The sequence below is a fragment of the Podarcis vaucheri genome, assembly GCF_965113315.1.
Source record: "Podarcis vaucheri genome assembly, chromosome: 1".
Lineage (NCBI taxonomy): Eukaryota > Metazoa > Chordata > Lepidosauria > Squamata > Lacertidae > Podarcis > Podarcis vaucheri.
In genome coordinates this window covers 22,733,815-22,761,181 of record NC_138759.1, presented here as the reverse complement: position 1 = coordinate 22,761,181, position 27,367 = coordinate 22,733,815, and the positions used below count along the sequence as shown (strand labels likewise).

The 27,367-nt window shown below is 47.1% G+C and overlaps 1 protein-coding gene and 2 long non-coding RNA genes across 4 annotated transcripts; 2 read left to right on the top strand and 1 right to left on the bottom strand.

Moving 5' to 3' along the window:
- The first annotated feature begins 1,301 nt into the window (after positions 1–1,301).
- On the top strand, positions 1,302–8,154 carry LOC309528170. The gene is made up of 3 exons (XR_014217580.1): positions 1,302–1,624; positions 6,585–7,688; positions 7,843–8,154. It is a non-coding gene; the product is annotated as an uncharacterized lncRNA (long non-coding RNA).
- A 10,586-nt stretch (positions 8,155–18,740) lies between these two features.
- Positions 18,741–20,064, bottom strand: LOC309539023. The gene is made up of 2 exons (XR_014222610.1): positions 20,027–20,064; positions 18,741–19,043 (listed from the first exon to the last, which is right to left on the bottom strand). It is a non-coding gene; the product is annotated as an uncharacterized lncRNA (long non-coding RNA).
- On the top strand, positions 19,425–23,774 carry FAM181A (family with sequence similarity 181 member A). 2 transcript variants are annotated; one of them, XM_082234093.1, is made up of 2 exons: positions 19,425–20,318; positions 22,243–23,774. In XM_082234093.1, exon 2 carries the CDS (start codon positions 22,427–22,429, stop codon positions 23,342–23,344), a length of 918 nt encoding a protein of 305 aa, XP_082090219.1. In that variant the 5' UTR covers positions 19,425–20,318; positions 22,243–22,426; the 3' UTR covers positions 23,345–23,774. The 2 variants fall into 2 exon arrangements, with proteins under 2 accessions (XP_082090219.1, XP_082090220.1); XM_082234094.1 differs by lacking the exon at positions 19,425–20,318 and adding an exon at positions 20,332–20,950.
- The last annotated feature ends 3,593 nt before the right edge of the window (positions 23,775–27,367 follow it).

Genomic DNA, 27,367 nt, shown 5'->3' with positions numbered 1-27,367 from the left:
TCTCCCTTGGGAGGCTGTGGACTCTCCCTCCTCGGAGGTTTTCGATCAGAATTTGGATGGTCATCTGTTATGGATGCTTTAGGTGGGATTCTGGTATTGCAGGGGGTTTGACTAGATGACCTTTGGGGTATCCTTCCAACTCTGTGATTCTATTATTCTATGTGTCTACTCAGACAGCTTAATAGCATTCACTCCAGAGTGAATGCATATAAAGCTGCAGCCCCCACTGTATTATCTGTAGGCCTCGGTATTAGAAATATACGTAATTTTGCATTTTCAAGAACAGTTTGGATCATTATTGGGTGATGCTGAAGATCCTACTGGTGATTAATATAACTACCATTCACTTTGTAAATAAAACAAGGTTCTTCAGCACTGAGTTTACAGACATATACACAACACAGACTCCAGCTACTTTTATAGGTATTTCCTTTCCCCAAGGAATGCAGGAGCCTGTGGACTCTGAACAGATCATTCTCAGCACGTTCAGCAAACTGCATGTCCCAAGATACTGGGGAAAACATTGACAGCTAAACATACATCTATAAAACCAAGATACATTTGTAGTGTAGATTGGGATAAGCAGATTTTAGGATTTTGGGTCCCGCCTTCTTCTTTTAAGCAGAACCCTAGGAGCCACCAACAAACTATAGACTCTCCATGTGTCCCTATTTTCCAGAAATGATCCGGGATTTACAGGAGCTGTCCTGGTCTCTAACTTGATCTGGGAATGTCCCGCTTTTCCTTAGGATGTCCCCATTTTCACTGAAGAAATGTCAGATGGTATGCAGTTATCTGAGCCAAGGTGATAAGTAACTACACACCCTTCAGAAGTTTTATTATGTTTTTTATATACTGTATGTTGGAAGCCACCCAGAGTGGCTAGGGCAACGCAGTCAGATGGGTGGGATATAAATGATAAAATTATTATTATTATTATTAAATAGGACACCCCTATTTTCATTGGAGAAATGTCAGAGGGTATGGAGTTATGTGATGCCTGAGTCAAGGAGATAAAGAGATAAGATACAACCTTTAGAAGACATCTGAAGGCAGCCTTGCATAGGGAAGTTTTTTCAATGTTTAATGTTTTATTATGTTTTTATATATGCCAGAAGCCGACCAGAGCGGCTGGTGTCAGATGGGCAGGGTAGAATAAGAATAAGAATAAAAGAATATGTCCCTATTTTCATTGGAGAAATGTTGGAGGGTATGAACACAGTTCCGGACATTGATATATACATACAGCTTGTAGGCTTTGCAGATACAGATACAGATACAAGTGGAAGGTATCTCTATTGCTCCAGCAATTCAAGACGTAACACAGATTCCTACTCCTCAAGACTGACCTCAACACACGAACAGACTAACTACCTGACTAATGAGATGACATGCCTTAATCACTTATATTGATGTCACTGGACTGTTGCCATGGCAACTGGCTTGGCTGACCTGTTGACTTATCTCCTCCATGGGATGATTTGTGTTCATGAAGGAAATTAACCTTTTCCTCCATGCCCAGTTCCTCCAGCATCTTGTATGATTCCTTTGGTGTGCATTGCTTTGAATCCGGGACATTTTGCATGAAAAGCAGGTCCTCCCAGCTTTCCCATCACAAGGGGAGGTGTTAAGTTGTGGGTTGACATAGCAGCCGGCACAGCGATTCCTTCAAGTAGCTCTTTTATTCTGGTAAGCTGGAAATAAACTGACTGCGAACAGCTCAGCCGGCCTGTATTTATAGTCAGCCGGCTGTCAACATTGTAACCACCACAGCCCAGAGTTCCCGCCTAAAATAACTGCCGCGGACCTGAGTGAAAACTATCTACAGACCTGAGTGAAAACTATATACAGTATCCCCCTGTTGGCCCAGGGTGAAACTACACTACATAACACCCCTCCCCACCGAGATAAGGCGTTAGTTACAATCGTAATGGTTTCCTTATATACAGCACTACGCGTAATGGTTCAATTAGGCACAAAAGCATATCGGTTACATTTCCCATACTTAGACCAACAGTGATACCTGTCCAACAACATAGTCCTTTAAATAAGTTGGGCGCTTGGAAACTCTGCCAGACCGCCGGGGACTGGTAGCCAAGTCCGGAGGGCCACACAGTTCTCGCTGAGGCTGTGGTGCGACCCTAGGTGGCGTTGGAACCAACTCCCCTGGATCTGCTGCTGTGGGTGGAGCCTCCGCAAGTGGAGTGGTCTGAGTCTGTTCTGAAACGGCTTGGTTCGGCTCCACGCTGGCAGTTTGCGAGAGAGGTGTAGGTGGGGCCTCGCCATCTGTACGTGTCTCTTCTGGAGCCGCAAGCGCGGTTGGGGGCACCTCGGTAGTGTCCAAGTCCCCAACCCTGCGCCTAAGCTGGTCTATGTGCCGTCGCCACAAGCGTCCGTCTTCGAGTGCCACCTGGTATGAGCGAGGTCCAGTGACTCCCACTACTGTGGCTGGCACCCAAGGGATGTCCCCCACATAGTTCCGGGCAAAGACCTGGTTTCCTGGGACAAATGACCGTGGTGCGTTGGCACAGCCTGGGGGTTCAGCCACGGCAAAGTCTGGGTGTAGCCGGTCGAGCGGTGACCTGAGGCGGCGGCCCATAAGCAGTTCAGCAGGGCTCCTCCCTGTGGCCGCATGAGGGGTGATGTGTTGCACGAACAAGTATTTGGCGACCCGCTCATGCCAGTCTCTCCGGTCCAGGCGCGCCAGTGCCTCTTTTGTCGAGCGCACCATTCTTTCTGCTTGCCCGTTGCTGGATGGATGAAAAGGTGCCGTTAGGGCATGGCGGATGCCCAGTCCCAAAAGATACCGCTCAAACGTGCCTGACGTGAACTGCGGTCCGTTGTCAGAGACCAGGACATCAGGACACCCATGCGTTGCAAACAGGCCTCGCAGCACCCGGATGACAGCTTCGGTAGTGGTGGAGGGCATCAGGGCGACCTCCAGCCATTTGGAATAGGCGTCCACCACTACCATAAAGGTCCGGCCGTGAAAGGGGCCAGCCAGATCGATGTGCACCCTCGACCAGGGTGTCTTTGGCGTCTCCCAGGTGTGTCCCTTAGCTGCCGGTGGTGCAGGCCTCGACTCTTGGCACGCTTGGCAGGCGGACACCCAGGCAGTGATGGCATCGTCCATATTAGGCCACCAGACGTAACACCGAGCCAACGCCTTCATTTTGACAATTCCCGGGTGGCCAACGTGCAGAGCCTCCAGGACGCGCTGACGGAGTCCCTGGGGAATCACGACGCGGTCTCCCCACAGCAGACAGCCGCGATGAGCTGAGAGTTCATGTTGTCTGGTTGCGAAGGGCTGGAACTCCGATGCAAAAGGCCCTTGTGGCCACCCCCTCCACACCCAGTTGAGCACCCGGCTGATGGTGCGATCCTGGGCAGACGCGGAGGCCACAGTGGCAGCCAATACAGGCGCTGTCGGAAGATCCTCAATCAGAAGGAGCGATGAAGCTGGAGCCGGGTCTTCCACAAATGCTGGAAGAGGGCAACGGCTGAGGGCGTCGGCATGGCCCATCGATTTCCCCGGGCGATGGATGAGCCGGTAGTGGTAGGCAGCCAGGAAAACAGTCCATTGCAGCATGCGTGGTGAGAGGACCGGTGGAGTTGGACGATCACCGGCGAGGAGGCCCAGGAGTGGCTTGTGGTCAGTGATGAGGTCAAAAGTTCTGCCATAGAGGTATTCATGGAACCTCTTCACTCCAGCCACAAGCGCCAATGCCTCCTTGTCGAGCTGGCTGTAATTCCGTTCCGTCGGAGATAGTGTCCTGGAAAAGTAGGCGAGCGGTGCTTCTCTTCCATCTGGAAAACGGTGACTAAGGACAGCACCGATGCCAAAAGGTGAGGCGTCGCAGGCAAGGACCAGCGGCCTGGATTCACTGTACTGTACCAGCACACTGTCTGAAGAAAGGAGAGCCTTGACCGCGTTGAAGGCCGCCGTCTCCCGATGACCCCAGGCCCAAGGCGTCTTAGTGCTAAGGAGTCGGTGAAGAGGCTCAGCCACTGTGGCTTTGTGGGGCAGGAACATGTTATAAAAGTTCAGCAGCCCCAGGAATGCCTGCAACTCCGTTTTGTTTTTTGGGGTGGGGGCCTGCTGGATAGCGCGGATCTTGGATGTGGTTGGATGAAGGCCGGAGGCATCGATAAGATAGCCCAGGAACTCTACCTGTGAAACGGCAATCTGGCACTTCTCCCTCTTTACCTTGAGCCAGGCCTCCTGGAACCTGGTCAGCACGGCACGGAGGCGCTCGAACAGCTGCTGGTGTGAGTCTGCAGACACCAAGACGTCATCAAAATATGGTACCACGCCCGGAAGCCCTTGCAGGAGACGCTCCATAAGGCTTTGGAAGATGCCAGGAGCCACACTCACCCCGAACTGCAACCGGCGGCAATGGAATGCCCCCCGGTGGGTGACGATCGTCTGGGCCTCAGCAGTGGCATCATCGACAGGCAGTTGTTGATAGGCTTGGGCAAGGTCCAGCTTAGCGAAGACCTTACCCTCACCCAGGGAATGCAGCAGGTGGTGGACAACAGGAACCGGATAAGCGTGCTGTTGAAGTGCCTTGTTAATCGTGCACTTGTAGTCAGCGCAGATTCTCACCGACCCATCTGGCTTGACAGGCGTGACGATGGGGGTTTCCCACTTTGCGTGGTCAACCGGCTCCAAAACTCCTTGGGCGATCAGTTTGTCCAGTTGTTCGTCCACCTTAGCCTTGAGAGCAAAGGGAACCCGGCGTGGCTTTAGCTTGATGGGGGCGACTTGTGGATCAAGGCTAAAGGAGATGGGCGTACCTGTATATTGCCCCAAGGTGCCGTCAAAAACCTCGGCAAAGTCTTTGACCAGACCCTCAGTCTCTGCGTTAGAGATGCAGTTGATGCCGGTGATTTCCAGGCCGAGGGCATCAAACCAGTCTAGCCCTAGGAGGCTTGGCCGCTGACCTTCGACCACCACCAACCGGAGCAGGCCCGAAAAATCCTTGAAGGCAATCCGGAACCGGCCAACGCCTACCACGGGAATGTCGTTTCCCTGGTAGTCTCGCAGGTGTACGCGGTGAGAGTCGAGTTGCCTTTTGGACACTCTGGGTACCAGTCTTTTGAGGGTGCTCCATGACACGATGGACAGGGCAGACCCGGTGTCGATCTCCATGTCACATGGAGCTCCTTCAATGAGCACCGTGACGTTCAGCTTGCGTCGCGTCGACGAGTCGGTTTGGCCAATCGTGGTTCCAGACGGGCAGCGGCAGTTGGTGAGAGCGAAACAACTTTCCTTGGCAGACTGGAGTGAAGACTTGGACTTGCGAGTCGATGAAGGGGGGGTGTCAGACGGAGCCGATCGGCAGACCTTAGCGATGTGGCCCCTTCTGGAACACTTCCTACAGATGGCGTCTCTGAATCGACACTTGGCACGGGAATGGTTGCCTCCGCAGCCAGCACATTCCGGTTGGCCCTTGGAGTTCTGTTGGAACTTCCTGCGCTCCCGCTTTGTCTGGTGCACATCATCGTCTTCACTGGAGGATGCCTCATCACTGCTGGCCTCTTCATGATGCACCGGAACTGGCTCCCTAGCAAGACGCGGGCTGCTGGACTTGCGGATCTCCTGAGCGGAGCGTTCAGCAGCTTCTGAGGCCACAGCCTCCTCAATAGCTTTCTGTAGCGTGAGGTCTGGCTTGGCTAGGAGACGCCGTTGCAGATGGATGTCCCGGACCCCGCAGACGATTCGATCCATCAGGGCATCGTCTAAGTCTCGGAACTCACAGTGCATTGCAGCCTGTCGCAGGGCGGTGGTGTAGTTGTTGATTGACTCCCCCTCTGCCTGGTTCCGGTGGTAGAACGCATGGCGGGCAGCAATCTTGGACGGCTTTGGTGCGTAGTGGCTGCGGAGCTTCTCTTGGATCGTGTCCCATGGTGTTTCCTGGACTGCTTCAGGCGCAACCAATGCTCGGGCCGTTTCAAACACCTCAGGCCCACAGAGGCTGAGGAATAGGCCCCGCTTCCGATCCTTTGATACTGCTGTCAGCTCGTTGGCTTGGAGGTAGCAGTCGAACCGAGCGAGGTAGGAGTCCCATGATTCAGATGCTGGCGCAAACGGCGGTAGAGGCACAAGTGAAGCCATGATTCTGATGCCGGCGTGAAGGGCGATGGATGGAACACAGTGCTCCAGCCAGAACAGTCAGCTCTGAATTGGTTCTGCCCAGTGATTTCGCTCAGTGATTTCGCTCAGTGATTTCGCTCTGTGATTCAGCTCAGTTCAGAGGCTGGCCGCATCTGGCTGTACTCTGATGTCCATCCATCCCATCCTCGTCGCCAGTGTTAAGTTGTGGGTTGACATAGCAGCCGGCACAGCGATTTCTTCAAGTAGCTCTTTTATTCTGGTAAGCTGGAAATAAACTGACAGCGAACAGCTCAGCCGGCCTGTATTTATAGTCAGCCGGCTGTCAACATTGTAACCATAACAGCTCAGAGTTCCCGCCTAAAATAACGGACGCGGACCTGAGTGAAAACTATCTACAGACCTGAGTGAAAACTATATACAGTATCCCCCTGTTGGCCCAGGGTGAAACTACACTACATAACAGGAGGGATCATAGCCCAGTGCTTGAACATCTGCCTTGAATGCGAAAGGTCCCAGGTTTAAATCTCAACACCTCCAGGTAGGGCTAGGGGAGACCCCAGCATGAAACCCTGGAGAGCCACTGCCAGTCAGTGTAGACAGTATTGACCTAGATGGGTTGACGGATCTGGCTCAATATAAAGCAGCTTCCTGTGTTCCTGAGAGTTCATTCACTGGTGTTAACCTCTTTTCAAAATCAATGGGGTGTTTTTCACAATGCTGAACTTTAGTTTTGTGTCTCTGCTGGTAATCTGCAAATGCTTTTTCCCTTTCTTACTTTCAGTGGCCCCAAGTAACGCATCTCATTGCAGTGGAACCTTGGTTCTCGAATTTAATCTGTTCTGGAAGTCCGTTCGATTCCCAAAACCCTTCGAAAACCAAGGTACGGCTTCCGATTGGCTGCAGGAGCTTCCTGCACTCCAGCAGAAGCCGCGTCGGACATTTGGCTTCCAAAAAACGTTCGCAAACTGGAATAGCGCTGGGGAGACGATTTGTTCAGCAGTTAAGCCGTTCAAGGACCAACGTACCACTGTAATTTATAAGGTGTTTCAATACTGCAAAGCTAGGGGCCCTTTCACACACTACACTGTTAAGTGTACACTTATCATGTGTTAAATGTCCACCTAAAAGGTAAAGTGTGAATGATGAAAGACAGTATCGAAATCTGCTCTCCAAGTCAGAACGTTTCCACTTTTTCTTACAGCTGACAATAGCTTTTAGATTAGTGTTTGTATGGTAAAGAGTCTAGCAATTGCCACTGCAACAGAAAGTCTCAATGTGGTCCTTACAGTGCCCTCCAGTGGTGCTGATATTCCTTAATGTTGTCTGAATAAGCAATATATACAATCCATCAAAAACCGTTTTTATTTAACTGTCTCCATTAGGTTCAGAAGCACGCAGGTTTGCCAGTTTTCATATTAAATAAGATGATTTGCAGATGGAATGGAGAAATGGCTTCATTCTCATGGCATATCTAAAAATATTGCATGTATAAAAATATAAGGAAAGCCCTGCTGGATTAGAATAAAGGCCCATCTAGACTTGTATCCTCTTTCTCACTGTGGCCAACCCAGTGGCGTAGCGTGGGTTGTCAGCACCCGGGGCAAGGCAAGTAATTTGCGCCCCCTAACCCGTGGATTTGCGCCCCCTAACCTTAACTCCCAGATGTTGTGCCCGGTGCGGCCGGCCCCCCTGCACCCCCCACGCTACGCCACTGGGCCAACCAGATTCCTATGGAAAGATATCAGAAAGTTTCAGGAAGTGAGAAGTAGGTAAATTTGACTTTAAATGCATACTGAATCCAGCCTGTTCCCAGATCTCCAGTCCAGTCAATTTGTGCACTCCCCTGCAAGTTTAATATTCACAAGACAAGCCCAGAAACTGTTTTCATGGCCATTGAGCTTAAATACCTCTTCCATTATTATTATTATCATAATTTATACCTTGCCTTTAAAGGGACGTGGGTGGTGCTGTGGTCTAAACCACTGAGCCTAGGGCTTGCCGATCGGAAGACCAGCGGTTCGAAACCCTGCGACGGGGTGAGCTCCCATCGCTTGGTCCCTGCTCCTGCCCACCTAGCAGTTCGAAAGCATGTCAAGTGTAAGTAGATGAATAGGTACCACTCCGGCGGGAAGGTAAACGGCATTTCTGTGCACTGCTCTTGTTCTCCAGAAGCGGCTTAGTCATGCTGGCCACATGACCCGGAAACCGTCTGTGGACAAAAACCGGCTCCCTCGGCTTGTAGAGCAAGATGAGCGCCGCAACCTCAGTCGTCCACGACTGGATACCACGGTCAGGGATACCGTTACCTTTACCTTTTTACCTTGCCTTTATCCTAGCACAGGGGTCTGCAACCCGTGGCTCCAGAGCCGCATGTGGCTCTTTTACACCTTTGCCGCGGCTCCGGGGTGGATACTAGCAAGGGGAGGAGGCGCATTGTGTGCCCCGACACTCCCCACTGTGGTGGGCGCTGTACTGGCTGTGACGTCGCATGGGGGCAGTGCGTGCGTTAGTCACGCACTGTCCCAACGTCACCTTCCTGCCCGCCTGCTACATTGTAAGGGGCATGTACGCTGGTCACTGTTTTGAAGGGGAGTGAAGAACACACACACACACAAAGGTAACTTGTTAATTTAACGTTTATTTCTATGAGGAGGAGTAATTCTGAGGGGTCAAACAAATATTTTTATAATGACGAGTTTTGCGGCTCCCAGGTTTTTTTTCTTCGGAAACGGGTCCAAGTGGCTCTTTTTGTCTTAAAGGTTGCAGACCCCTGTCCTAGCAGGACTCAAGGCAGCTTACAGATGGGGAACCCCACACACTAAAAAACATAGATTAACCATTCCTGGCATCTTTCATTACAGATTTTTGCAATATAAATAGAGCAAAGCTGCTGCCACAGGGAAGCTATCTAACAAGTAAGCAGGAGAGGAGACATAGAAACTTAAAAAGAAGACCCCTCTTGGACCCGTCCAATGGCCCACCTTATTCAGAATTATCCATACTGGTGGCTGATATTCTGAGGCATACCGCCTCTGACAGTGGAGGGAGAACCTGATAGCCCTAACCTCCACGAATTTGTCTAATCCTCTGTTACAGTTACTGCAGATATTAATTTTGTACAGCTTTCTTTGAATGACTTTTTATAATGTGTTGACAGCTCTAAATTTTATGTATTCATTCATTCATTTACTGCCTACTGCCCATCAACAAAAGTTTCCAAGGTCATCCAGAGCACAGTAACATTTTTAATGATTATGAATATAAAACCAGCCACGGTAGTTGTTCTAGACTAATGAATCTGAGCTGTGATCCTGTGCATTTGTGATTTATTTGCTTTGGGACAAGTCTTTGGACCATCATTAAACAGAGGCATCGTTAAACATGATCAATTGTGCTAATGATGCTACTTGCACATGCAGAAGTTCCAAGGCAGACACACTGCTTCATTTCCAATCAGTGCGTGTCCTATAACTTGCTGCTGAAATCGTGCAGCTTTTCAGATTACAAATGTTCCCAAGAGTGGTGGGATTTTCTTGCTTTTGTTGTGTTACACTGCAACAGCATCCTTCCAGATGTCTAGGACAGGGACATTGGGGAAACATCACAGAACAACTAATAAAACAGAATGAAGTGTGGACAGCCCAGTATAAATGCACCACTGATGCACTGTTATTGTATCAGTGACAAATTGCAGAACACCCCTCCAAACGAATTTCTTCATGTCTTCATTGAAAATAACAGTGAAGGTATGCTTACTTGATCCAGTCACTAGAGGGAGTCATATATATATTTAGCTGGTCCGCAACAGCTAAACTTTGCTACTATGGATATGCCATCTCCCGTTACAGACAAATGCTCTAGTTTATATGTAGTAACTCTGTGGTGCACCCACATCTGAAATATGGTGAGATGTCTTGGTTGCCCCATTTTTCTTCTTTTAATATATGCCTGCTTCTTATTCTTCCTTATGGTTGGGGTATGTAAATGCCATCTGATATTCAGTGAAGTATGATTGTGCTTTGGTAAACTGGTTTGCTGTCATTATTTCATTCTGCAACTCTGTTATTTTTATTTCTTTTTCAGTGTCTGTATGTTTTTGTATGCAACAAGCATTTGGGGGGGGGGTAATTTAATGCAGACCTGAAGCAAATAAGGTATAAAAAAAGAATAATTAATATTATAAGAAGTTTGCTCATGAGAAAGCTAATACGGAGAACCTCTACTGCAACCCCCTGTGTCTCTCCCCATACCAGAACTTGAGATTATCAATTTAGGAGGAAAAAAAGTTTTTTCACACAAGAACAAGAGAAAAATAACATGATGACAGGCACCATCTTAGATGTAATGGAGAAGAGTTCTAATTCTAATCAACAGTTATTAGCTTTATTAGCTATATTAGGTAGGACCTGAAACATGCCTGGTGGAATGCTCCTGTTCATTGTTCCAGCTAACTAGTCAGGCCCCCATGGATCTGTTGCTGAGACCGAAAGTCCCCACCTCTTCACAGCCATCTAAGTCCCCTCCTCTCTGGGGCTTTTTCTAAGCAATCAGAGACTATGCCTGCATGAAGCCAACCTCTGCTCTGCCCTTTTCATGCATCTTCCGGTTCTGGGAGACAAGGAGGAAGGGGAGCTTGTCACTGTTCAAAAGCACCTTGTCCAGATGCTGAATATTTGCAAAATGTCCAAAGCAAAGGCTGATTCCCGCAGCTGTAAGTTGCATGTTAACTGGGTTCATCAGGTCCTGGATGGATGGAGATGTTGAGGGCTGACCGTTGGAGCAAGTTGACTTCATAGTCACATCTGATATTTCTGACTCACAAATTATTGCTTTAAAGGTGCTTTATTTTTGAAACAATGCATTGCATTCCTATTCTATGTCTGCATATGGTTATACCATATTAAGGAAAAGCAATTAAACTTATTTTTGTGATCAGGTGAATGCTTGCTGAATTTAGTATTGAGTTTTGGGAATGTACAGTTGTACCTCTGGTTACATACTAAATTCGTTCTGGAGGCCCATTCTTAACCTGAAACTGTTCTTAACCTGAAGTACCACTTTAGCTAATGGGGTCTCTCGCTGCTGCCACGCTGCTGCTGCACGATTTCTGTTCTTATCCTGAAGCAAAGTTCTTAACCCGAGGTACTATTTCTGGGTTAGCAGAGTCTGTAACCTGAAGCGTATGTAACCCAAGGTACCACTGTAGTCTCATTTTGCTGGGGTTGCATTAAATTCAAACAAGTGTGACCAGCAGGTTGTGTACAACCAGAATCAAGAACAGGGCAAGATTTTTCTGCATACTACTGTTAAAATACAGGAATTCCTAGCCCACAAATGCCAGCTTACTACAGAAAGACCATGCCCCACCAGACTCCCAGTTCAGCTCACAGAATCTCAATAACAGACCTTCTTCAGCCTCTTTCTCCCATTGTGTGCAAAGGCAGACATCGCAATACCTTCATGTAAGCAATGCTCTCCCACGTAACTAGGATAAAATAAACTTCAACGTGTCTGCATACAGCTTAGGGCCAATGCCGAACAGAACCAAAGAATTAACATCTGTACCACTGGGAAGTTCTGGGCACAGAGCTAGAGGTGAAGTCCCGAGGGACAGTGCCCGGAAGGAAGGACAATGGTATATGTAGTATGGATGAAAACTGTAACCGGTGTCACTTCACGGAAACTGTGTTGCATTGATTTGACAGTGTTCTCACATTTGCTCCTAGGTAGGAAAGGGAAAAAAACCCCAGGGAAATTCAGAGGCCTTGGGAAAGAGGCACAATGATCGTTGCTATTTAAAGCCCACTAGCGCAATGTATGTCATTCTGATGGATGAAGGAAAGGCCTGCCCATTGCATGCACTTGGCACACAGATCGCTCACTGCACCATCCTGTGTATGCATCTTGTTTAAAAATATTTATACTCTCCCTTTCCAGCTTTAGGATCAATAACATGGCTTACAGGAATAAAAACAAGATACTTAAAGCTGTTAAAAACAGCAGGACCTTGGAGGCAACAGGGGGGAAAAGCAAATGTGATGAAGCCCTGCATAGGACATTGGATCATTAATAGCAGGGATCAAATTATGGGGGCAAGGAAACCACCTCCTATCTTCTGTGATTACCCCATAGCTGCTGTTTATAGAAGGCATTTCAGGTGGGAGCATAGAATCATAGAATGGTAGAGTTGGAAAAGGCAACAAGGGTCATCTAGTCCAACCCCCTGAAATGCAGGAATCTTTCACCCAACATGGGGCTTGAACCCACAACCCTGGGATTAAGAGTCTTATGTTCTACTGTATGTTCTAGCTATGACCGGGGGTGGGGCTGTGGAACTGAAGAACTGGATTTGAGGTTCTTGCTCACTGCTTTGCAGTCCTGAGTTGCTCCTGAACTGACTACATCTTAGGACCAAACTAGAACAGACACCACTGACTCATTGCATGAATGATATTTCAATAGTAAAGGCCAGGCACAGGGAGATCAATTTCAGGAGCTTGGCAGGCAACAAGGAGGTTTAATGCTTTGCTCTCTGCTGTAGCCCCAGTCAAGGGGCCTTCGTCTGCTGCTTGCATTACCTGGATTCACCTTCCATTGGTTCAAAAGTTTTTGGTGAACATGTCCAGGGAAAAGCAGAGAATTAACCCAGGAAAAGTATTTAAACAGTTGACAGGAGAATCTACTTCTCTTATTGCGGATTAATATCTGCCCATACAATCACAAGCCTTCCTTTCATTGGCCAAGGTATTGCATCTAGATGCAATGTTTTTGATGTCTTTAGCTCAGGTATGCAAGATTTAATATAAAAATAAAAAAGCTTGTAATGGGAAAGGAAGCTAGATTAGGACTGTGGGCTGGGTGAGTTATTTTAATTCTTTGCCCCTCACGATCCCAGTCCAAACCAGGGTGCCATTGGCTGGCCATTTGCAATGGGAAGGCAGCACCTATTGGTGCCATTACCTGAAAGTCAACTGACAGATGCCAGATTAGTGAAGAGAAGGGACAGAAAAAAAGAGTTCAGTCAAACCTTGGTTTTTGAACATCTTGGCTACCGAACGTTTTGGAAGCCAAACACCGAAAAACCGGAAGTGAATGCTTCCATTTTTTAACGTGCCTCAGAAGTCAAACGGCTTCCGAGGTGTGTTTCTCAATTTTCCCCATTGAACTTGCTGACAGTCCTTTGATCCTTGGTTTCCGAATGTTTCTGAAGTCGAACGGACTTCCGGAACAGATTATGTTTGAAAACTGAGGTTCGACTGTAGCAAGGTTGCAGAGAGCAATGGCTGAAATATTTTATAAAGCAGACATTGCGGAACTGTAATGGGAGAACATAGGAAATCTGCCTTATACTGTGTTAGACCCTTGATCCATCTAGATCAGCAGTGGTTACACAGCATCTCTCCAGAGATTCAGACAAAGGTCTCTTCCAGCCCTACCTGGAGATGATGGGGATTGAACTTGTGACCTTCTACAAGCAGGGCAGATGCTCTACCACTGAGTTATGGTCCTCCCCCAGGACCTGGCTTACCGTCTCTCCCACTTTAACAGCGTCCAACTCTCTGTGTGTTTTAACAGCCCAAACGTTGTTTCTCTTGCAGAATGTTAGGTGGGAGATTTAGTGGCTTAAGATTGCAAAGCTACAAAATAAGCACAAGCTTCAACCTCAGATCAGAGACTCTCTCTCTACACACACACACACACACACACACACACACACACACACACACCCCTCCATGCTTTCAAGAAGAAAAAGAGTTGGTTACAGCCACGATTATGGGATTTGGTTGGCTCTCATTATGTAAGCGCAGTGTTGGCCGCCGTGCATTTCCTCAAATGATTTAGCCATAAATTTTCTGTCCATTAGTGAAACCAGTTTCTTTCTTAAAGAAACAGCTGTGTCCTGCCTGCAGCCTGCAAAAGAATGGCGTTAGTCACATGCCGTCCAATGCAAAGCACAATTGAAAAGTTCGCTGTATGAGACTGACAGCGGCTATTCATATCAAATCATTCCACCATCTGCCTGAATGGCAGGCTTCTGGGTAGAAGCAACTCCTCCCCTCCCCCTGCATGCCGTCCTCATGGGCCTCAAAATTTAGCTCATAATGTAAATCTCCAGAGTAGAAGAGACAGAGAGGCAAAGAGGAGACGTGCAAGATTGTGAACTCTGCTCTGCACCCAGCCCCAGAAAAGCAATGGAGTTCATTGCACTAAATATATGTAACTATATGTGTGTATATGTATAATCTATCTATCCACCCATCCATCCATCTATGTAACTGTCTGTTAGTTTCTCCATCCATCCAGTTTTATGGACACAAACTTACTTTGGATGAACTGAGTGCTCTAGTGTCAATTTAGCTTCCCACTCATTCATAAGGATGGGAGAAAAGTTGGCCCAGTTTGCATTTTACACTTCCCAAATCTATGCACAAAAAAATGCACATATTACAGAAAACATCTGATGAAAATGCGCACAAAGCAAAATTGGGTACAAAAATGCTCTTATTAGAAAAAATGTGTGAGAAAACGCATTCAATTTTTGTGCAAACTTTTAAGCGGGGGAAGCAAATGGATGGGATTACCTGAAATTAGGACTGGAGAAATGGGAAGCTGAGAAAAGCAAATATTGACACCCGACCCCATGAACACCCCTTCACCCTTGAGAGGCCTTCTGCCTGGTTCCCTGTAGTTTCACTTCTTGCAGTGAAGGAACTGCCAGAAGGCCCTTGGTGCTGGACCTCCGTGTCTGGGCTGAGCAATAGGGGTGGAGACACTCCTTCAGGTATACAGGGCTGAAGCTGGGAAAGGAAGAGGCAAGCTTTGGAGCAACTGCCCCTTCAGTAGCTGACAGATGGATATATTAAGCACACAGCCCTGATGCTCCCCTCATGTTGTGGCATTCTTACTGTTTTCATCCATTTACAGCTTTAGACAGTCATTGGAGTCATGTCTCTTTTCCGTGGGCTTTTGAACTCTTATTGTTAGGGCACTTAACCCACTCTAGGACCTTAGAGTGAAGATCAGGTAACATATATAATAAATACTACTATTAGTAGTAGTAGTAGTAGTAGTAGTAATACTAATCTTCCTTAGACAGAGACACTGTGGTTTCCAGGTCCCATAATTTGGGGGTTTGAGTGTCCTTGATGGGGTTGCACTTCCTCTGAAAGTGCAAGCATGCTGTTTATGAGTGCTCTTGGAACCACCTTCTGCTTTAGCTGGTGAGTCAACTGCACCCTTTCCTGAACAGGAAGAAGATTCTGCACCTTTGGATTGGTGCATGAGAACTGGACAAAGGAAGACAGGATGCTCAAGCTGGGCTCTTAACTCTCAAAAGTGGAATGTTCTGCAGTGCTGGTCTCTAACTTTAAACCTCAGCTAGCTGGTACCAAACAGCCTGGATTGAATTTCAAGTAGGATATGATAATGTGTCTCTGCGAGCCCCCAAAATTAAATGTTATTTATCCATCCTTGAAGAAAAAAGAGGGTATCAAAGAAGCTTACATATAGCTTGCAGGCAGCTTATAGGGTCCTGACCCTGCTAAACTTCAGCAGCTGAAATGCATGCCACATGACTTTAGAGTCTAGACCATCCTCTGAGATGTCCTCTTTTAACTTATGATGCTTAGTTTCTGTTTCTTTTAGATATAATTTACCTACTGTGAGCCACATGCTTAATATGAAGCTAGTAAGAAAGTGATGTAGTTCAGTGATCAGGGGACCGATCCCCATGAAAACTGGGAAAGGCATTTGCCCCACTTCACCCCTGCAGATTGATTTAGGGTGCAGAAGAAGGAAATAATGGGTGTCTGGGCCAGCCCTATCACTAGACAGAATGAGGCAGTCATCCCAGGCAGCTGACCTTGAGCGTCATGAAAAGGCAGCAGATTATTAGTTATTTCATTTATTATTAGTACCGTATTTATTATTATGCAGTTCAAAAGCACGTCAAAGTGCAAGTAGATAAATAGTTACCGCTCTGGCGGGAAGGTAAACGACGTTTCCGTGCGCTGCTCTGGTTCGCCAGAAGCGGCTTAGTCATGCCGGCCACATGACCCAGAAGCTGTACGCTGGCTCCCTCGGCCAATAAAGCGAGATGAGCGCCACAGCCCCAGAGTTGGCCATGACTGGACCTAATGGTCAGGGGTCCCTTTACCTTTACCTTTACTATTATGCACTGCTCTGCTCTCCAAGTGTCAAGAGGTTCCTGTGCTTATGATTTCATTAGAATGAAGGTCAATGGAGACTAGAGGATGCATGGTTTTAGTTACATGTATTTAGTTAACACTCCCAACAGATTTTGCTTCTCCATCTCTAGGCACTGTGATCATCCGCAAGGATTTCCGTATGGTTGGGTTAATGTTGCCAGCCTCCATGTCATGTTTGCACACATCTTCGTAATGCAGAGTTGTTCTTCCAATGGGCCTGGTGCCTGAAGCCAGCTCCCCATAGAGCATGTCCTGTGGACACGATCAAGCCAGGTGTAGACATTGCTGAGACAGGAGTGTGAACATGGTGGGAATGTGGGCTTGGGAGAGTACATCTTTGTTTGAGACTCTGTCCTGCCATGTGATGCCCAAAATGGTGGAATACACCCCTATGACTCTACCAACAGAGGCATTTTATGACTCTATGTAGTTCTCCATTAGTGGAGCCATCCATTTTATACCCACTGAAATTTTGTCCACAAGTACAGGCATTATTTCCCTCAAAGAAGTTAATAGCAGCTATTGAGTGCATTGGGGTACCCGGAAAGTAGCGAATAAACCTAGTCACATTCTGTGGTGACTCTCTTGTAACAACTGAGCACATGGGGTGAATAGTTTTTCATCTCTAGCAAAGAATACACAACTATGACTTCTTATTAAGTCTTATGTCTCTCTCTCTCTCTCTCTGTTTGTCTGTCTGTCTACATACGTTTTTCTGTATTTTATTTGGAGATGGCCAGACTCAAGATGTCATCTTAAGTAGGTTTTTTTTAAAAAAAACACACAAACCCAACCTTTTCCTCTTTTGAGAAAAAGAAAGAGGTTTTGAAAGATAGGAGGAAGGTTTGCCGCATTTTAAATGCATTTGCTCTTGTGAAATATTCCCCACCCCTTTCAAACCTTCGCATACCAGAACACTCAGGAAGCCAGCTGTCAACAGAGTGACATGTCAGATATGAAGTGGCTCTACAGCTGGTCCCTGTCTGCATGCTGGGAAGGCATGTGGAGGCATTTTTTTCAACTGCTGTATGACTTTGACAGTCTCACAGTTAAAATGATGTATCATTCTTATGCCTTTCCTCAGTGGGCACTTCAAAGTGCATTAGAAACTCCAAGAGGAGTGCCCTATTGTTAATTGTTTCTTTCAGATGTACATTGGGACGTACATGGCTAAAGGAGAGAGGAACAAAAGGGTTCCGGTGGCCTCTTTGGAAAACCCCTGTGCAGCTCAACCTGAGTCTGACCTTGAAAGGGTTTCCTTTATTCAGAAAACCGTGCTCTTCACTCCATTGCCCTATTGTCATCCAGCGGCAGGGGAACGGGGTCTCTAAAGGAGGGAATGTCGGCACATCAAGAACAACTTTCTGCAGCAGCATGGAGTATTTAGCTGGGGGTCTTAAAACATTAAATACACCAGGTCCTAAATAATAATGCAAAAGGGAATGTGATGTTAAGATATAGCATGGGATTGCATCCCTACTGGTGTTTTTTCATACATGTTGCTACTAATAATCACTCAGGATCTGGCATAAGTTTGCTGCGATCTGTAAAACTTGTACCTCATTAAACTTTCTTGCAATGACTCTGGGCAGGAGCTCATTCAGCCAAAAGCATTCACTGCTTTTCGTCATCCCCCCCCCCAGCAGAACTGAATGGTGCTCCAGATTTTTCAGTGATTGCTTGAGAAGTATATGTAATGAATGTATGAATCCAGAAAAAAACATCACAGAAGCAGGGCAAAAATGACACTAAAGAAGCAGCAAACAGGGGAAGCGATAGCAAAGAGCGGGATTTCAAAAAGGTAATTTAGCAGGACGTATTTCTGCCTACTGAAAAGTTTGACCTGGAAGTCAAAATGAGATAACATTCTTTGCAACTCTAGCCTGACCACAGATTTTATACCACCTCTCTTCCAATGTACATAGCATGTCCCTCCTCTGATTTCCAGCAACTGCTATTCAGAAGCAAATTGCCTCTGACTGTGGAGGCAGAGTAAAAAAAGTAAAAGGTAAAGGATCCCTGACGGTTAAGTCCAGTCAAAGGCAACTATGGGGTTTGGCAGCCATCTCGCTTCAGGCTGAGGGAGCTGGCGCTTGTCCACAGACAGCTTTCTGGGTCATGTGGCCAGCATGACTAAACTGCTTCTGGCGCAATGGAACACTGTGATGAAAGCCAGAGCGCACAGAAACACCATTTACCTTCGCACTGCAGCGGTACCTATTTATCTATTTGCACTGGTGTGCTTTCAAACTGCTAGGTTGGCAGGAGCTAGGAAGAGCAATGGGAGCTCACCCCATCATGCAGGTTCGAACTGCCAACCTTCTGATCAGCAAGTCCAAGAGGCTCGGTGGTTTAGACCGCAGCGCCACCCGCTCCCTATAGGAGGCAGAGTATAGCCATTGTGAACACAAAGATAGGAATTATTGACTTTTTTCTTCAGTGTGAACAGCAATAGGCTTTGGCATAGTATTCCCGTTATTAGGCATCTCAGACGTTCGGCCCCTTGCATAAGCCAAGACAGAAGCAATGAGCAGCTGGTGTGTCTATTGCTGTTCAAATTGGGAGGCAGAATGTTATCAAATCTATTGCCTATCTGGTGGTGTAGACTAGCTTCCAGACACTGTTGAGAAGAACTGCTCTAAGCAAGCTCACAAAAATAGCAACCTCTTGTCTGTACTGCATCTTCCAGCTAAGGCTCACTGCTGTTGGAATAAATGCTGGAAAAGGAATCAGAACATTAAAATAACAATTGGCATAATTTGGAATTATTCAAGTTAACTTTTCTTTTTCCATGGTGAAAGAAAGATTAAATGCTTCACCAACAGTTTGGGGTCGGTATGCAATTGCACAACCTACTTCTTGACATTCCAAAAAGGTTATGTGAGTTTATCCTTAATTTGTGGTAATTAACTCCAATCCAAACTACACAAATTGCCAACCAATTCACAGTTACACAGTGCTCTAAGGGGACAAATAACAAAATAAATAAACAGTTTTGACTCAAAGGGAGATGATAAATTTTAATTATCCAAGATCTAGGTATGTTATCTAGAACTTTTATAAATGTTCACAAAATAGAACACTACAGTCCTATGCACTTCATTAGGAGTAAGCTAATTATGAGTATGCTCCATTTATATCAATGAAATTTGCTTCTGAAAAAATAAGGTTAGGATCTGGATGTTAGTTTAACTTATTATTTCTAAAGCTCTTGTTATATTTCAACTTCAAGTCAATCATACAGAGCTGTTGATTTTTTTAAAACATTGGTTGACAAGCTAGTGCCCTAGTGGGGTACAGCTTTTGCTGCCCTGATCAGCATCAGTATTTGAGTGTTCATACAGAATTTTATATAACATGAAGTCCACAGTGTGTGTGCTAAGACTGAAAAACACTTGGACTCCTGTCTGCTCCAGTCTCAGTTGTGAGTGGACGTACCACATTGCAAGCTGGCTTTATTCCTGAATGTCTAGCATTTCTGAAATTCATTCAGGGTAACTTCACTCTCCCCCCACTGCTATTCTTAAAGATCTCTGTGGGGATAGCACACAGTGTGGGACTCCCAGGTTTAGCATGCTATTAAGTTATTGCCACCCCTAAGGACAATCCTGCAAGGAGGATGAGGACTCACATAACTCTGAATCAATAAAGGAAGCAGCTCAATTAGCATTTCACATGCTTTTCTTCCCTCTCTTCTTACCTTCCCTGCAGTGGGCATGCTTTCCCCTTAAAGGATTGTCCTGTTTCTGCTCCTTGCCAGCGTTGGCAGGGTGACAGTAGTCGAGTGTGCAAACTTGTGCTATTGTCTCTGGGCCAGGGGGAGTCATGGAGACCCACTAATATGACACAGGAAAATGTTTGCTGATGGCAATTCTATGGGCTTTGTCTAACTCTTTCTCCATCATGACGACTCGATTTAAGTCTCTAACTGTTTGACTACAGATGCAAGAGTACTATCCAACTCCATCCTTTTGTCCCGGTGGTTTGAATGGGTAATTCAGCTTTTGTGTGGCTCAATTGAGGGGGCAAACATAAAGACAAGATTCTTGAGCGCTCAAGCTCCTTTTCCATGGATATCTGTACATCTCTTTAGAGATTTGTTCCATTCCTACCTTTTTCTGACATCACCCTCCCTTTGGTGGATTTTTTATTGGGGGGGGGAGCAGAGGCCCCGATCAAGAACAGTTTAAAAAGTAGGCTAGCCAGGTCTTCGAAACTAGCATTGTCCAGTGTTACTCAAGCAGGGCTACTGCCAGCCTTCAGACAGCTTTGGAGTAGTTTAGAGAAAAGGGCCTCAGCAAACTTGCTTTACTCATCCTCAGCATATCATGTTTGATTGTGTTTAAGAAAAGGGGGGCAGGGGGGCTGGAAAGGGGGGAATGGTAGGCATCACAGGGAAATGATCGTATTTATTAGCTGTCTTTCTGTGGCTGTCCCCATGGTGACAATTTGTGATGGCAAAGAATGTGAGAACGGGGAGCCTAATGCCTGATTGGGATGCTTTGTATTTGGCAAAGTGGCTTCTGATTGGCCTGAGAAAGCCTCCTAACTAGAAGGACTTGATATTCATTCAGTTTACTCAAGTGCCGCAAAACACTCACAGGGTCCGGCTGCTTCTCTAAAGGTTGGTAGTGTCTAACCTATGTAACAAGATTAGCTGGTGAGCTTCTTCTCTACCACAGAGTTACAGTAACACTCAATATTTAAGAGACAATCTAGCTGGGAGGGGGTGTGTGTTTGACTTATCGAGTGCCAAGAAAATGATGCATAGATTTCTAATCAATGGTTAAATGCTACCTGTCTAACAAGATTGACGAGTGGGGCCATAGTAGTAGAAATGATGACTGTAAGACAGGGAGAGAGGGGAAGGAATATGTCAGATAGGGTATGAGTGTATGCATCAGTGGCGAGTTTGTAAAAGGGTTGCAAAGAAATGTGTGTTTAGCAGTACCTTCACAGTGGTCCTGAGTCTACATGGGAAGAAACAAGCATGTAAGACAATACTTATATTTGGCTAGTTATTGGGACCAAATGCATGTTTATCTAAAGTTATTGTCTCAAGTGCCGCTTTTGTATTTTGCATAGAGTAACCTGAATGTGTGTGCATGAGAGAGAGTGTGCATGACACAATTGTATTTGGGTATCGGAATGGAGCTTTTAACAGCTTTGTGGATAACTATGTGAAGCAGCTATCAATGGCATTAAGAATGTGTGTCCATGCACACACACACAAAAACAACAGTGTATAATAGATGTGTGAGACACAGAACATGTCAATATGTTGGGCATTTTCATAAGCAACACTAAAAGCACATCTTGCCCTAAGTATACATGTAGATGTCAGTAAAGCAGCACTACATCAAAAAAGGGAAGTGTCTTTTTTTCCTTTTTAACACTGTAGATAACATATGCAGAACCTTTTGCGGGAAAGGATAAAAAGGTTTTTAATGTACATGCAACAGACCTGCAGCACAAACCCATGCCACTTCTTAACATCAAACTCCACAAAGTGCATCTCCACTTTGCATGTGGCTAAAAACAAACAAAAGGGATGCCACCTTCTACTTTCACACGTTACGGGAGACACACACATGTCCTGAATCCCATCCCAGCACATGCATTTGTAGATGCTCCAAATGCATGGTGTGTGCAAAAGGGAAATGTGAAAATGTGCGTGTCGGGCATTTTATCTTCGCAAAGGTTCTCTAGCGTGTCTGCCTTTGTCCCTTCCCTCAGGGGTTTATGCCAAGGGCGACTCGTCGTCCCCCTTTAGCCCAGCCTAGTGGTTCCCACAGACCACTTGAAAACTGCAGTGTCTTGGAGGGGCCGTTTTATTTATTTTTATTATTAGCCTGCTGTATCTGTTGCAATGATCCTCGCTCGATGCTGCATGATTTTGAATTGCCTTTTTCACAGACACTCTGCAGACCGCTGGGGGTGGTCCATGGACCCAGTTTGGGAACCACTGGCCTAGCCTGAGCATCATCATCACCTGCCGTGGAACTCGGGGGTTGCCGAGCCGCGCTGCCAGGGGAGCGCGGGAGCCGGATCCCTCCTCTTCATGGACGGGCCCTCCTCCCCGGTCCCGGAGCTGTGAGAGATGGCCTCGGCCGACAGCGAGGTGAAGACTCTCCTCAACTTCGTCAACTTGGCCTCGAGCGACATCAAGGCGGCCCTGGACAAGTCGGCCCCGTGCCGGCGCTCCGTCGACCATAGGAAGTACCTACAGAAGCAGCTCAAGCGCTTCTCCCAGAAATACTCCCGCCTGCCTCGCTGCCACCATCACCACCACCACCACCTGCAGCAGCAGCAGCAGCCTCAGCCGGCCAGAGAGCGGAAGGCGCCTGAGGAGAGAGCGCGAGGAGGCCTCGAGGCTCCCGTCGGGCGGGGCGACAGAGACAGCAAGGCCTGCAAGGCCGCAGAGCCCGGCGAGCAGCAGCAGGGCGTTTCTGAGGCGGCCGCTAGGCCCGACCAAGTGCCCATGAGGAAAAGGCAGCTGCCCGCCTCCTTTTGGGAAGAGCCCCGGCCGGCTCCGGGCCCTCTGGGCGGGAACGGCGTCGCCTTCCCGGCGGGAGCCGCTTCCAACTCCTCGTCACCGTCGTCGTCGTCCTCCTCCTCCTCCTCCAAGGACTTGCCCGTCCTTGAGGCAAAGAAAAGTAAAAAAAGCCCGGATGGCGGGACGGTTAGCGCTGCCGAGAGCCCGCCGGGAAGCAGGCCGGACGCTGAGGCCGCGCAGGTGCTGAGCGCCTGGAGCTGCTGTCCATTTCAGTACCACGGGCCGCAAGCCTCTCCCGGCGTCTACCCGCCGCCGCTCGCCGCCTCCCTTCCGCCGGTAGGCCCCTTCCCGGGCCTGGGCCTGTGGAGGAAAAACGCGGCCTCGCCGGCGGAGGGAGAGCCCTTCCGCAAGGCGGGCGGCGGCGGGGCAGGCCCGAAAGTGCACCGGCCGGTGGTGTGGAAGCCCATCCCCACCAAGCCCGCCGCGCCGCCCCCCATCTTCGGCGTCTTTGGGTACATCTAGGCCTGGCGGGCCTGTAGTCGCCGCCGCCTTGCGAGGGCCTCGCCTTTCGCTGGACCGTCCGCAGCGCCGCCTCGCCGGCGATGGAGGGAGCGGGGACAAAGGCCTGAAAGAATAGCCGGCCTGATTCTGCGCTCCCTCTCTTGTGTGGGGCGAGAATCCGGACCCCTGCAAGGACGGACCACCCGCGTTCTCCCCCTGGCTGGGTTGGCCAAGGAGGCATCAGGAACAAAAATCACGATGGTGAATTTATTCAGGAGTTGGCTACCTTTCCCCCCTCCCCCCGTACAGTTGCAGAAGAGGATGTGCAAGGAAAGTGCAAGGCTTCACTGCCACTAATATGGGCTTCTGCAAACGAGAACTGCGTTCCTCCTGGCATGTAAATACCAAGGGCACTAAAGCAAATAAAAAGCCAATGAGTTGTTTTCTTTGAGCCTCCACCCTTCAAATGCTTTCAGATGGGGAAGTCTTTGCCTTCCTGTCTGCAAAAGAAAGGCGAAAGGGAGCTGCTTTGCTTCTCCTGCATGTATGGCAATTGCTCTTTCCACCTGTAGTTGTTGAGTCTGACCTCTAGGCCAGGGATGGGGATGTTTGGGGCTGAATATGGCCTACCAGAAGGTAGTTTGGGGCTGAATATGTTTAGGGCTGAATATGGCCTACCAGAGTATGTCTGACCCTGGAGGTTCTCCTTAGCCCATTCAGCTCACCACAGCCCTACTCTGTACTTCCCTCCAGTGTTTCAGCTAACCTGGAATGTGTCATTGAATGTAATGATGCCTCTCGCTTGCCTGGATGGAGATCCATGCATGGACATGAGGCTTTTGTATTGCTGGAATGCAGCCAACTGGCATATCCAACTGGCATGCAGCCCCCAAAAGGTTGCTCATAAGAGAAGGTGGCCCTCCAGCTGAAAAAGTTACCCCACCCCTGTTCTAGGGGTGATTCCCAGCTCTGCATGATTCTCTCTGGGTGCTTTTGTCAGCTTGAAGCAAGTGGTCTTGCACTGCTCTCACCAGGCATCCACTACACACTTTGGGATGAGAGACTTTCCATCAGGATATGTGTTAAAATATTTTTATCACTGACAAGTAACGTATGCCTTTGGAAACACACGTTTGTCACGGTGGGAAGGGGGCATACTAGAGGCAGAGGATGTGCTTTGTATACCAAAACCTAAGACTTAGGATCAGTCCCTGCAACTTACAAGTAGAAGGATCTCATATAGCAGGTATAAAAAAATATCTCCTTATGCTTGAAAGCTTACAGACCGTTGCCAGTCCACGCAGAACATACTTGGCTAGACCAAATAAAGCTGCTTCATTATTTGCAAATAAATGTTTGGGGGAGCAGGGAGGTGGGGGAGAAAGAAGTGATTTATGTAATGTTGCATTGCACGTTATTGCAGAAAGTGCCATGTATACAACCGCTCAATTATTTTGCTGGATATAATGGCAGTGGCAGTGTTGGTTCTGAGTGAGGTTACAACCAGGTCCCGCTTGCAGGCTTCCACTAGGCATCTGGGTGGCCACAGTGAGAAGACAATGTTGGACTTTGAGTTGGTCCATTGGAGCTTTTATGTTCCCTGTCTACCTTTTAAAAGCAAGAGTTGCATGGACCTCTGGGATACGTGTGGTGCTGTGGGTTAAACCACAGAGCCTAGGACTTGCCGATCAGAAGGTCGGCGGTTAGAATCCCCGCGATGGGATGAGCTCCTGTTGCTCAGTCCTTGCTCCTGCCAACCTAGCAGTTCAAAAGCACATCAAAAGTGCAAGTAGATTAATAGGTACCGCTCCGGCGGGAAGGTAAACGGTGTTTCCGTGCGCTGCTCTGGTTCACCGGAAGCAGCTTAGTCATGCTGGCCACATGACCCGGAAGCTGTATGCTGGCTCCCTCGGCCAATAAAGCGAGATTAGTGCCGCAACCCCAGAGTTCGCCACGACTGGACCTAATGTTCAGGGGTCCCTTTACTAGCTTACTAGCAAAAGAGCCCTAAATTTTATGGATTTGGTTTTGCTCACTAATTCAGTGATATGAACCAGTTCTCATCAAAACTAGACTAGCTTAAATAGATTGGGAAACATGGGACAGATGTGAGTACCCTATGAAGGAGGAATATATTTAAATGGGGGGAAATCATGGTGGATAGATCTGTCAATGGCTACCAGAAATAATGGCTAAATAGAATTCCATGTTTAGAGGCAGCAAGTAACTGGATACTAGTTGCCACAGAGCAGCAGTTGGAGAGAGCTGCTGTCTTCATGTGCTGCTTGTAAGCTGCCCGGAGCCATCTGGTTGGCAACTGTGAAAAACAGGGTGATGTTAGATCCATTTTTGGTTTGAACTAGGAGGTCTCTTCTTACATTTGAAAGATTATATGGCTCTTGCAGATACATGACCTAGACCCTAGAGGGCTTTTTCTAAGGTGTTCTCTTAGAGCAGGTTTGTAAACAGCAACTTTCTTAATCACCTGTTGCGGGTCAGAATTGGCTATAGGTGACCAAGCAGGGAAACTATATAAATTGAAACATAGTCTGCATACTCCACTGCTACACTGTTTAATGTTGAATAAAATAATGGGGTCAAGAGAAATAGCACAGGCACCATTTAGGAAGGGTGATAGGCAGTCCCTTCCCTTTTCATATTTCAGACCACATGTGATTATTCCTCAGTATCATTTACATGTTTCTGGTTTATTATGCAATATTTTAAAAATGTTAATAACCACAACCTGTGTTCTTGAAGCACACCGTATTTTTGCAATTTAATCTTTAACATATCCTAGACTCTCCATTTAAGCCTCATTATCAATCTTGCTTTTGAAATACCAGAATCATGAAATGTCTTGCAAATCTTTAATGCTCTTGTGTGTGAAGGTAGCTTGAAACTTTCCAGGGACTCTTTTTGAGAGCATATGCTCTTTAATTAGTTGTTATCTTCTAGATATTAACTATAGCGAAAGTAAATAATAAGAGTCATGCCTTCACTGGCACGAGGAATGTAGACTTTACTAGAATGTCATGTATTTACAGAAACAGGACAGTTGAACTGTGACTGTAAGCCAGCCAGCACTGTTTGCAAGCTGTTATCCATTCAGAGTAGACTTTAATCACTTGCTGCATGCCTCAATGACTGCACAGGTGTCAAATTGTGTGCCCTCAAAAAGCAGCAGTGAGGGTCAAAATCTGTCTTTTATATTCTTCCTGCACCCTTTTTGAAGTTACTTAGCAGGACAAAGTGTAAGAGCTGGCTTGTAAACAGCCACTTACCTCATCACCTGTGATGAGACAGAATTGAATATAGGTAACCAGACAGAGAAGCTTTTGTAAACTGAAACATTTCTTTTTCTTTCAGTCTGGCAATGTGCCACAAATGGCTAATGTACGTATATGTGGGCAGGCTAGTAAACATTTGTGGACTGATAACTTTGGGGAATTTATTTCCCAGGCTGTTCCAGTGTGCAAGAAGAATTATATTTCATGCCATTGTATTTTGACTTACCATTGCATCATATAAAAAAATATTTTGCCAGCATGGGGAGTGGACATGTGTTTTGAGGAGGAAGAGACTGAGGAACAAGTGTAGGAGGCTTATGCATATCATTGTGATTCTGGCTTCTGATACCAGCTTCAATAAGCTTATCATGACACTTCTTATCTACCCAGAGCCCACAATGACTACGCGTAACCTCATGTACTCACTTCAGTGAAGGAAGCGACTCCTCCTGCTCATTGGTTTGTGCATGTGTGCAGCTATGCCCACTCCAGTGAAGTGATTAGGAATGTTTACTCATGTCAGAGCTCTGTATCAAACACACATAAAACTCCAGATCAGCCTACAATGCCTCATAAGTTCATGGTGTGAGGAAAAACAGCAGCACATCACATTTGAAAATGCAGTTTTCTCTGCAGCAATTATTATGGTTTAGACTGGCTCAGGTTTCTTCAGTCTAAACTAATTTAGGCCCTTCCATGTGCACCGCCTAACACTGAAATTCCTTATTTAGGTGATTAATAATAATAATAATAG